The 12,347-nt window shown below is 36.7% G+C and overlaps 1 protein-coding gene across 2 annotated transcripts; it reads right to left on the reverse strand.

Moving 5' to 3' along the window:
* Positions 1-1,350: 1,350 nt before the first annotated feature.
* LOC139839693 (fatty acid amide hydrolase-like) lies at positions 1,351-7,256 on the reverse strand. Of its 2 annotated transcripts, none has more exons than XM_071829828.1 (21): positions 7,135-7,256; positions 6,724-6,805; positions 6,528-6,637; positions 6,279-6,339; positions 6,018-6,205; positions 5,813-5,942; positions 5,270-5,347; positions 5,048-5,195; positions 4,764-4,876; positions 4,601-4,676; positions 4,451-4,522; positions 3,782-3,833; positions 3,583-3,663; positions 3,408-3,491; positions 3,177-3,280; positions 2,958-3,050; positions 2,759-2,827; positions 2,579-2,643; positions 2,070-2,131; positions 1,758-1,853; positions 1,351-1,662 (listed from the first exon to the last, which is right to left on the reverse strand). In XM_071829828.1, the coding sequence occupies exons 2-21, from the start codon at positions 6,803-6,805 to the stop codon at positions 1,603-1,605; spliced, it is 1,824 nt and encodes a 607-aa protein (XP_071685929.1). In that variant the 5' UTR covers positions 7,135-7,256; the 3' UTR covers positions 1,351-1,602. The 2 variants fall into 2 exon arrangements, with proteins under 2 accessions (XP_071685929.1, XP_071685928.1); XM_071829827.1 differs by lacking the exon at positions 7,135-7,256 and adding an exon at positions 6,927-7,063.
* Positions 7,257-12,347: the final 5,091 nt, after the last annotated feature.

The raw sequence follows: 12,347 nt of genomic DNA on the forward strand, positions 1-12,347 counted from the left end.
AGACTCCAGTGGGCTACCGGGGACCGCTGGATGGGTTGACAAAGTCAACACAGGGCTAACATGTCACTGCCGATACACATGTTTTGAAACAACAACAATTGACGTTCACCGATTAATTAAACGGATTTTGAAAAATCGGAACGGATTATTCTTAAAAATGATTAATCGGGGATTAATCGGTGAGTAATCGGGTTTTTTGCAACACTGATTACTCGTATGAATTACGAATTATTATTAATATAAATTAAAATAAATTAATGTATTTTTGTATGTAATGGTGTTTTCTTTTAGTTTTTTAACACCTATATCCATTTTAATGAATCGGACCGGGTGATATCTAATGGATCGAACGTCCATTGTCATCCCTACCCACATAGGTACAAGTAGCTCTGCTAGGACGCTAGTGTATATAGCTGTTATCATACTTTTTTTTTTTTTTTGAAAGGCAAGCTTGCATCAGTCCGGACCGAAGCCTAGTCATCATTTGCACACACACACGCGCTTTCGGGCAGGAAACCCGAACCACACTCTGAGGATCCGACCCTTTAACCGTCCCGAGGGGCAGGCGGGCCGGATCTTAGTCCCGGAGCGGGTCGGTAAAACCTTCCCTTTGGGCCACCTTCAAGGAATATATTTCAATTCCTAGAGCGGGTGACGAGGCTCGAACCCGAGACCTCTAGCCCTGCGAGTACACAAATGTAACCGCGGTACCATTGAAGCAATGCTTCGTTGGTATAGCTGTTATCATACTGAGTACATATTTTGTCTACACCTACAGCCGTGACCTATTTACACAATGGCGAATCTATGTATATACCCGAGGGGTTACGGGACACCACTAGTTTAAAATTTTTTAGCAGAAAATATACTTTAAATTGTATATGACTCACTAAATTTAAATGAAGGAAACCATATAATTTTCAAAATTATAGTTTTCCTTTTAAAGTGTACAACTCACTACTAAATTTAACTACTCGCACCCGATATATTTGTCGAATTCGTAGTATTTTTAAGGTAAACTACCACTAAAATAAAATTCAAATATAATTGGTAGCCGAAAAAAAATTCCGGAACCCCATTGACGTATAATCCTAGAAGGCTAGAATCGCCACTGTTTTTACACCTCCACAATTACAATACAGTTGGGTTTACACCCCACTAGCATCTCAAATTTACAACAGCCTTAAATCACAATCTGTATATCTTGAGAGGATGATCGAAGCTGCGAAGATGAAGGTGATGACGAAACATGAAAAGAAGATGGTTTGGTGACGTTTTTTGGCGGGAAAAGATTTTTAATATTGTCCAATGTGGGTTAAATTAGGTGCAATACTTTTCAAAATGGTAGACTGAACCAAACTGTGTGCACATTACTCGTACATTATTTCAACCCTAGTAGATTTATTATATTGGCTACACAAATATAACACGAACAAAAAAAAAAAAAAAAAAAAAAAAATCAAACCAGTTGTCTTTGATATTTTTATTATCTTTTTTTTTTTTTTTTATCATAGAAGGATGATAATACAGAAAGAATTAATTATTTAGTCCACACAACAAAGGTGTCAATGAATATCAACACTCAGGGTGACCCTGCATCTCTCACGTTAGCTTCAGAATGTCAAAATACGATGCAGGTTTCTTCGTCTCCATACGTAGTCCCTGAAAATTAATATAGACGTACGCTCAAATTTTTGTATATAATTCATAAACTTGAAATTGTATACCCAAAAAAGAAAATATTGTATTTCACGTACCTCAAACGCAGCAGCCAAACGCAATATTGAAGCTTCACACCATGGACGGCCTATAATCTGCAATCCTATTGGAAGCCCTTGCTTATCATACCCAACCTAAAAATATTGAAATGCACATATCATGATTTGAGAATTGAGATATTGCTCCTTCAAAAGTATGTCAAGTATATCAAAACCCAATTAATTGACGATCTAAAGTAATTGACGATCTAAAGCATTGTTTGTAAATACTGAGGTATTTTACAACAACTAAAATACAAAATAAAAAGAGTTTTACAGGGTTAATAATAGTAATAATGGAACAGTACTTACAGGTACAGAAATAGCTGGGAACCCAAGAAGATTAGCTGATACGATGAAACGCATCAGATTAGCTGAAAGAAATGAAAAAAAAAAAAAAACAAAAAAAAAATCAGGTTGTATGAAAAAGGGATAAGTGTTTGAGAATGCATCCAAATTGTATCCGATATCGATTATCTGTACCCAACTTAGGTTTGCTATATTTGATGCATCCAACATTAAAAAAAAAAAAGTGTGTTTTAATGTATTATGTATTACTTTTGCTGATGTGTGAACAACCTCTATGGATGTCGTGTAGCACCTTAAATAGATGACACATTAGCAATATACACTAAAACACATTTTTCAAAGTTGGATGCATTAATAATAACAAATCTAAGTTGGTTACGAACAATAGACAACGGGTACAAGTTGGATGCATTCCCGAATACTCAACAAAATAAGCAGTACGATCAAGATAATTTACAGGATACATTATACAGTATCTATTAGCAGATATATTTTCTAGTCAATGTTATCACCTGTAACCTTCATATTAGACTCCCCCAACTTAAGTGCACTTTCGGGAATTAAAGGAGCTGTCATGCTACAAAGAACTCAAGGAATTAAACCCCATGAAAAGAAACAAAGTCATTTGTTCTATACATATATATTGACAATTATATTATTGAATTCATCCATAAATAACTAGTGGTATGTACCCAGTAGTTGGAGTAATTATGACATCAACGTTCTTGAAAAGCTCAGTGTGGTAGTACATAATCCTGCGTCTGCAATCATATCAACACATTTGATAGCAAAATGAAAATATCTTAGTTTGAGGATGTCGATGAACAAATGCAACATAATTTAGGCAGAAAAAAACTTTAGCTAACTCAAATATCTTAATGATAGCCATACCTGATACGTTGGGCGGCAACATAATCCGAAGATGTGAATGAGTTAAAAAGTGCAAAATTAATACGCGAGTCAAGTGTAAGCTTTTTACCCTTCCTATATAAAAGTAGGTGTAACTAATGAACAACACAATTATAGTATAAAACTTTCTAACTAAACATTGAAAACATAACTGGAAGTTATCAAATAAATCACTACACGTAAAATAAACTATTCATATACCCATCTTGAAGGTCCGGCATTAACGAGGCAGCTGCTTCAGAACCAATAGATACAATATGTGCAGTTCGCATCTCATCAAGCTCCGGAATTACAATCTCAACCACCTTCAACCATAAACATTTAAAAAAATAAAAAATGAAAATCTGCATACCCATGTATATTTTAGTCATTTAGGTATTGAATAATGGAAATGAACATTTAAAGTATTACAACCTACATGAGCATACTTACTTTGCTACCATGAGTTTCTGAGAACATATTAAGAGCATCTTCACAATTGTTTGAGATATCAGGTGAAAACACATCATTAAACCACTGCAGAAATCATAAAGTGAGTACGTAATGTTTCAAATGCATTCATAGTAGACGTAGTCATACAAATAACCTAAAAGTAGCAAGGACCCACCTCTGTGTACTTTCCTAACCGCAATGATCCCAAAATTCTGGAATTTTCATGCGACGATAAATCAGGTAAGCAAGGGGTAGACTGCATACAAATAAACATGAGATCAGTAAGGACTATGATGAACGATCATTAAATTAATTGTAACATATATGAAACTTTTGCAGTAGCTAGTAGATGATTTTGACAGTGCACTAATTACCGGATTCAGACTAATTTTATCAGCAGGAGAAGATCCGAAGATTGTTGCATAGCTGTAGAAAAACAAACACATGCATATTATCCTTGCGGTTAGAGTTTTACATAAATAATACGATATGTAATAGTATGCCTAGCAATTGAGTCCATTACTCTCAAATTTGGGTCAACCGGGTCAAACTTTCGGGTCAACTGGGTCTTGAGAAAAATTAGGCCCGGCAATGTAAACCAAAACTTTAAAAGAAGTTCCAATGGGTTTCCCTCAAACCTATCGGGTCCTATACAAAATATAAAGGAACAAGTCAAGTGGGTATCAATTCCTAAAGCTCATTAAATATGGATAGGTGTAATGGGTCTTGTGTAATGGGTCTTGTGAATGGGTTAAATGGGTCGAGCATAAAGATCATAACAAGTTTCATCCGTCAAACGTAATCACCAATGTAAAAATCATTTGTAAAAGTATAAACGTAAAACAAAATCATAAATGTGAAAGTATATGACCATTTGGACCCATTTGACGTATGAACCAAATCGACCGGTTACCCAACCTGACCCATTTCAACCCAAAACCATTTTAACCCGTTACCCAAACCGACCCGAACCGTTTGTCACGTATATGTAATACTAAAGGTTGCACTATATGTAAATGGATGTTAGATGAACAAATACTTACATGAGTATGATATCTTCAACATTGGATGCAATTGGACCTATAATTTCCACAGTTCCTCCGTCACATAAAGCACTGCATAATATGAAATTATGAATGAAGATAAGCCATTGGTGTAATAATTAGTCAGTGAAACTGAATTCAAAAGCTTACCCTTTGATGTCAGTACGACCATAAGTTGTTTTCAATCCTACGACACCACAAAGAGAAGAAGGAATACGAATCGAACCTGAAATTTAAAAATTAATCGTTATTGGTGATCAAAGATAGATTACAATAGGTTGCTTAATCTTGAAATATGTGATAAGTAAACAACCTCCACCATCTGTTCCGAGTGCAGCAGAACATATTCCAGAAGCTACAATAGCTGCTGGGCCTGATGAAGATCCACCTGTATATCTTTTCAGATCATGTGGATTGCGAGCAGATCTGTCGTAAAATGTATTCATGATTAAAATGTAATCATATTTAAAAGACAGGCATAATGAAAATAAAAATAAGAAATTGTAGCCATGTATATCAACTATGGAAATATTTGATCATCTTAACTATAAAAGAAGATGTCATTTTTAGTTGAATATGTCGTACAAATTAACTTACCCATAGTTTGGGTTAACTCCGGTTGTGCCCATGCCCAATTCATGCATATTGGCTTTTCCAACCAATATGGCCCCACATCTCCTTAACCTTGATACAGAAACTGCATCCTTCTTAACACGGCGTACCTCATGAAGCCATGTTGTTGCACCTGATTGGAACTTACGCTAAATTATACTAATATTGGAGAATATTTAGGTAAGTTAAGAGTTGAATGCCATATACCATTAGATGGATGGGGATAACAATCTATATCATCCTTGATCGCCACAAAGATACCATCTAATATTGACAAAGGATTTCCTACACACACCAACAACACAAATTTTACACGAATATATACAAATATGTCCACCTTTGGACTTGAACCCATACCCTTTTGGTTGGAGGGGTTCACTTGCTACCGCTAGGCCAATGACCTTTTGGTAAATGATTATATATTTTAAAGGTGCCCATTGAGAGAAAATCCAAGCCAAATGTTTCATATGGGATGTATTATATCTCAAACAGGTCCCCTAAATTCTAAAAGATGGCATAAAGAGAACTGGTCAAACGGGCTGACACTTAGTGCAAAGTTATAAAAAATGCATAATGAAACCTACTAAGTCGCTTTTTATAAAAAATATCAAGGTAATAATGTAAATATTTAATTAAAATTAGCACATTAACCTTCAATAAAGTTCTAATGTATATACTAGTAAGTTTTTCATGTCAACAGAAAGGTAATCAGTTTAGCTATTAATTTCAGTACAGAAAAAGCATAAGTACCTTCCTCAAACCGTTGTGTGGAAGCTGAAGCCTGTTTTCTTACATCCTCGGCATCAAAGGAAATCAGCAGAGGTGTTGCAGGTTTCGTATTGCTAAACTCTTCAATTGCACATATGACATGCTCTGCAAGCTATTTAATGACAATGGATTTCATTTCATTAGCAAATAAAAAACAAACACTATATGGTGGCATGTAGTGACCTACCATTGATGGAGTCGTAATCTTTGACCTGTACGAATACGCATAATCACGAATCTTCCAGTATCGGAAAGTAGTCGAGTCAGAACCGAGATTGTTAGCAGGATCGTATTGCGGAAGACATCCAGTGGCTATTTCAACACGGTCCTCAGATTTTTCGTCTTCTTTGAGGAAAACCACTCCAGATTCCGGCTCTGTTATCAGTTCATATATAATACATTACTTTGATATTTGTACGAGCTTAATGTGTGTTTGAGTAAGCCAAACCTTGAGGAGGGAACTCAGGTCTGAACATTGGTGGCTCGGGTATCACAGTATCTCTTAACATCTGTTAGATATCACAGAATTAGTTTCCAAAATTTTGACTTTCATTGTCAAACTAGTCATAATCAGTAAGTCAAATTCATAAGATCTATTCAATCTCAATCAAAAACAACTACACTACACCCAAGTACCTATCAACAATTATTGATAATAGATGGTTTATATTGATTATTGATCAGAATAAGAACACACCTCATTCATCTTGTTTTGTTTCTTCAGGTGACCAATGATCAAAGAACCAATCAAAGGCAATTCAACTAACTTAACAAAGAACTTAAGAGCTAACCCAGTTATATGAGGCGCTGCAACAAACCCAACAATTCAAACATCACATATTTATTTATACTTTATTTCACACCAAAATAAATATATAAATAATGAAAGTTACCTTCAATCCGTAAAGGATCATACTTGATGGCAGTTAAATCAACTTCAGTAACAGGCAACATAACTCTCTTTGTATTCCCCATCTTCACACATTACATCATACATCTTAAAAGCATATCATATAATTGTACATAAATGTAAATTGTACTGTACAGTTTATTTTATATATATATATAATTTAATTATATAACATAAAATACTTACAATTTTTGATGGTTTGATGGTGAAGAATTAGAGAGAAATAAACACAGATTGTAGTTGTTATTTTATCTAGATAATAATAATAATAACGTGATGACGATTGATGACATCGTAATTCCCATTGACGAGGTTAATTGCGTATACCCTGTATTAGCTTCTATTGTGTGTACTCGTCAATATGAAAAAAAAAAAAAAAAAAAAAAATGCTTACGGCTTCAAAGCGACGCCGTTCTTGGGTATCCGGAAGTTGGTCATCTGATTAACTATGAATTTATGAGTGACGTATGATTCGGGTGGCAGCTTTACCCACTCCTGACTACATTTAATGTCAACTGTTGAATACGGAGTAACCATTTTTTTTTTCCTTAGTTTACATTTTTTCTAATTTTTTACCAAAATAAATTGATGACATGTACCATCATATCAGATATTATGTAAAAATGCACGTATATATACGTTGTTTCCTAAAAAACACTTGAACTCCTAACCTTTTAATGTATCGACTCCTTCGCGTACTCTTTAGTCTTTAGTTACAACTATGTTAAAGTGATTCACTATTAAATCCATTAAATCGTTTTTGAATCTTTTAACAGGCGTATGCGACTAATATTAATAAAATTTAAGCGTGGATGGTTATAAACTTGTGTCACTAAATCCACTAAGCTTAATTAACTTGGGGCCTTCTAAACCCAGTCAGAACCAAACTTGATAAACGGGGAATTAATCTAAATTCGACTAGATGCCCCGTCTGTGAGGATGATCTAGAATCTGTGAGGCACACACTTCTAACCTGCAAATTCGCACTTGACATATGGAATAGAATTGGCAGGTGGTGGAACTTGGACCAGTGGCGAGTTTAAGTGTAACCCCGCAGGGTCCCGTGACACCACTAGTTTTTCGAAATTTATCACAAATTTTTATTTTTTCTGTACATGGCACCACTAAATATAATAATGGGACCCCATATATTTTTAAGATTTGAAATTTTATAGTTTGGACTACTAAAATATTTGAAATTAGCCCACTTATAAAGTTAGATGGTATTAGCAATGATACAATTATGGATGAAGTTTCTCGTATGAAACCTTGTAGACAAAGTAAAAGCTTACCTTTAGTATTTAGTGCATAGAATATATGATATAATTGTAATTGTATAGGAGGTAATATTTGTGGAAATATCAATTCTCTTTTTTGTATAAATGATATTTTTTGTATGATGGTGGTTGTAATGATAATAGTAAAATATATGAATTACCTTATATTTTGCGAGTACTATCCAATTTTATGTTTGTGTTTTAGGTGCGATTCGACCCGATTTGACCCGACATATTCGATATTTTACGCAAGTAAATTATCGGATAAATTTTTTGGGACCCCATTGGGTTTTGATCCTAGAATCGCCACTGACTTGGACAGTATCAACGTCACATCTCTCGCGGACATTTCTAAACCCCACAACTCGCGCCTCTCATCCTCTACAGGTGCTAAGCTCGGGCAAGCAATTATTTGGGTCACATCATATTTTATTTGGAGGAATCGAAACGAGCATGTCTTTGGCAAAAATCCTCTTAGTGGACCGATGTTAATCTCAGAAATCCAATCCAAAAGTTTTGAATGGATCAAGTCTCGCTGGAAGAAAGACAATTTAGATTGGCACAATTGGATATTTAACCCAAAATATTTTGATGTAGATCGAGCCGCAAAAGTGGGAATAGGCTAAAGTTTGGGTTTTTTTACTCATTATTTCAAATATTTTCCCCTTTTGGTGATTAAACGAGACGGTGGTCGTATACTTTGTCGTTGAGTTTCCAACACTGTATCGGCTATTTTTTCGGCTTGTTTTCAAGTTCATTAACCAATTGGAGAAAATAATGAGATAATGGGTTTTTTCCCAACTTTCTTACTTATTGCTGGTCGAGTTTTTCTCTTTCTTTATTTCTCATTCGTATTAATGCATTGTATATGTTAGGCTCAAGTTCACTGTATAGCATAGAGTTGTCTAACATAGTGTAACAACCCAAACCGTAACCGACCAAACACGACGAAATTTCAAACAAAAAAAAAATTTTCTGGTGCAGGCCATCTGCGCGGCGCGCCAGGTGGCCGCGCGGCGCGCCAAACCACCTGGACAGCCCGCTGTCCCCGGAAGTCAATTTAATGAAAATGTTTGACTAGTTCCCGACACATTTAGCTAAAACGCTTTTAACCATGACTTCATATATGAAAAACTAGCACGTTTAATTAATAAAATCAAATTTACGAAGCGGGTCCCACATCGACCCAAATTACCCCTTGAGTACCAAAATGCAATATTTGACCATAAGACTTTTAATACAAAACGAAGCCGAGCATGGCGATTGGGGATACGCTACCCAATCCTAAACAATCCAAAAGCAAGTCTCTAAAGCAAACTATGCAAGTCTTCTAGTCCTCGCGCTTACCCGAGCCACCAATCCGCATGCAATCTATAAAAAGAGTCAACAACGAGAGGGTAAGCTAATGCTTAGTGAGTAGAATAAATATATACATGCATATACAACTTACCTACTCGCATCCACGACATCACATAAATACACATAAATCACTTACCTCATCGTACCAAACGCTAGTATCATCAAATCGTATAACTAGCAACCTCATAAGCAATCAATAGCTAGTAACGTCAAACCGTACAACTAGCAACATCATTAGCATAAATAAATATATATAATAAATCAAATTAAATGCTAGCATCAACAATTACAATTCATGGTTAACCAATCTCTTCGCTAGGGGAACGACTTCGCGAATCAAGTCATCGATGTTCATAACATTCGTTAGCTTCCAAAAACGGCTATGGCATGCTAACCCCCCGAGGTGTTCCAAAAACGGCTATGGCATCACCCCTCAAGTGTTCCAAAAACGGCTATGGCATCACTTGCTCAATGTGAGTAGAACACGGCTATTACTCACGCTTTCGTACACCAACACGGCTATGTGTACGGGTAACTCAAATAACAACGTGGGAGTAAAACACGGCTATTACTTGCCACTAAATACACAAACACGGCTATTACTTGCCACTAAATGCACAAACACGGCTATGTGCCTTAGTACAAAACATGGACTAATACGGCTAAGTCCCACAACCTTGGTCACAAAACGGCTATGTGACACCATCAACACGGTACATAAATCATATACATACATATATACATATTCCACTCACAATAATCATTATGGACAAGAACGGCTATGTCCCACCACTACGGTCACAAAAACGGCTATGTGACATCATTACTACGGGCAACTATCAATGTGGACAAAACGTCTATATCTCACGACTATGGTCACCAAACGGCTATATCCCACAACTATGGTCACCAAACGGCTATGTGACACCATTTCCACGGGCACATAAATCATATACATACATATATAGATATTCCACTCACCTTGAAGTCTTGAAGAATGCTTCCAAGTAATCCGCAACTCGCCAATGGAAAGTACCTATTCCATTACCACAATTACAATAATACACTTAGAGTGGATTTACAAATCAACCCAATTCGTAAGTGCAATTTCGACCCAAATGCACTTCCAAGCACAAACCGTGCCCAAACTAACCAATAGTCACTAACACAAGTGAGAATGGTCCTAATATGCCAATTAAACCCGAACTCAAGTGTTAAACACGTGTCATACCCATTTTGACCCTTAAACCCTAATTTTGACCCATAAAGGTCAAAATCTCATTCTTTGCAAGTTTTGACACCAAAACACATTTAACTCGGTTTTATACTTCAACTTAATCCATTTTAAGTTTATAAACTTCATTAAATCGCCAATTGGGTCATAATCACCACGAAACCCTAATTTGACCCAAAGTCAAAGTTAGTCAACCAAATAACCCTAAATGGGTTCCAATACTTCCATAATCACTAACTTAAGTGATTTAACTAAATTTCAAGTTCTAAACATGGCCAAATAGTTCACCAACCCGAAATCCACCAACAATTAACAACAAACCCGATTACTAGCATCACTAAACTCATTTCATCACCTAAAAGGGTTTCACAACAAATTTACTCAAACCCTAACTTGAATATCAAATCAAATAATTGAAACTCGGAGTATGAGCTTACCAATACTATCACCGTGTAGCCGAGAACGAAAGGAACAACTTTAAAACCCGAGACTTTGAACGATTCGAGCTTCTTCTTCACCAAAACCTCCAATCTCTCTCTAAATATTTGGAAGGGATGAATGGACATGAAAAATGATCCAAAACTGATCCAAAGTAGCTAATATGGCACACAAATCCGGCCCCATGTGATTTTACCCTTTTACCCCTCATTTAATTTAAATAAAAACAAGGGAGTTCTGTCAGCAGCAATCGGCGCGGCGCGCCCCTACCCCGCGCGGCGCGCGGCCTCTCTGAAACAGATTCTTTTGCATTTTAAACTTTATATAAATAATCCGCGAAACCCAATCTCGAACGTCTTAAAACACAAACAAGCAAGATAAATATTCGGGTCTTACAACTCTCCCCCACTTAAACTCGATCACGTCCTCGTGATCCTCATCACTTAACCAAGTGGACCTCACCCTACGGTCCTCGACATAAGTCCCAATCCGACTTTCCTAAGCAATTCCTTCCCAACGAATCGCCTTCCACAACTAAATCGTCACCCGCGATTTATCAAAACCACAATCCGAGCACTAAAACCATGCTCATTCCCTAACATCAGGAAAACTCAACCAATCTCGTACCGAGATATAAATCCCTTAGCGTACTATTACCGAGTACAACGCTAAAAGTAACCAAGTCTCAACCTATGGTCGACAACCCGAAACGATGAAGACCGTACCAAATTAATCCTTACGGATAACACCAATCGATAACGTCCATTGTAGTGCGCAATACGACCAATACGCAACTACCGTAACATCATAACAAACGGCTAAAACCGATAGCGTCCAAAACGATGATGGCAACGCTAAACCAAGGTGTACAAAATCGACTTTCGTCACACCCGTAACAACACGTGAGCGAAACACGGCTATCGCATCACTAATCACACAACATGGTCCTTACGACCCCACCATCGGTGTATCAAACAACCGATAGATCAAACAACACATGAAGGCTGGCCGAAAACACACGCGCCTTAGTGAATCCGAACTACACGAGAGTCACTATCCCGGAGGAATGACCGAACTACACGAGTCAATTGTGAATCCGAACTACACGAGACTCACTCCTCAATACAATGACCGAAACCACACGAGTCATTTGTGAATCCGAAACCACACGCGATCCACTTCCACAATATGATGACCGAAACCACACGCGTCATCGTGAATCCGAAACCACACGCGATCCACTACTATGGCGAAGTCAGCGGACCCGAAGATCATGCTTCACCAAATCTCAACACCGGA

This window comes from Rutidosis leptorrhynchoides, chromosome 4 (genome assembly GCF_046630445.1).
Source record: "Rutidosis leptorrhynchoides isolate AG116_Rl617_1_P2 chromosome 4, CSIRO_AGI_Rlap_v1, whole genome shotgun sequence".
Lineage (NCBI taxonomy): Eukaryota > Viridiplantae > Streptophyta > Magnoliopsida > Asterales > Asteraceae > Rutidosis > Rutidosis leptorrhynchoides.

What these genes read in the sequence shown, in the direction of transcription:
- LOC139839693 (XM_071829828.1), bottom strand. Translation starts at nt 6,805, where the DNA reads ATGGGGAATACAAAGAGAGTTATGTTGCCTGTTACTGAAGTTGATTTA. An exon ending in TGATCCTTTACGGATTGAAG is followed by an intron (nt 6,638 to 6,723) that starts GTAACTTTCATT and finishes GGTTTGTTGCAG; the next exon opens with CGCCTCATATAACTGGGTTA. An exon ending in GTCTAATATGAAGGTTACAG is followed by an intron (nt 2,132 to 2,578) that starts GTGATAACATTG and finishes CATTTCTTTCAG; the next exon opens with CTAATCTGATGCGTTTCATC.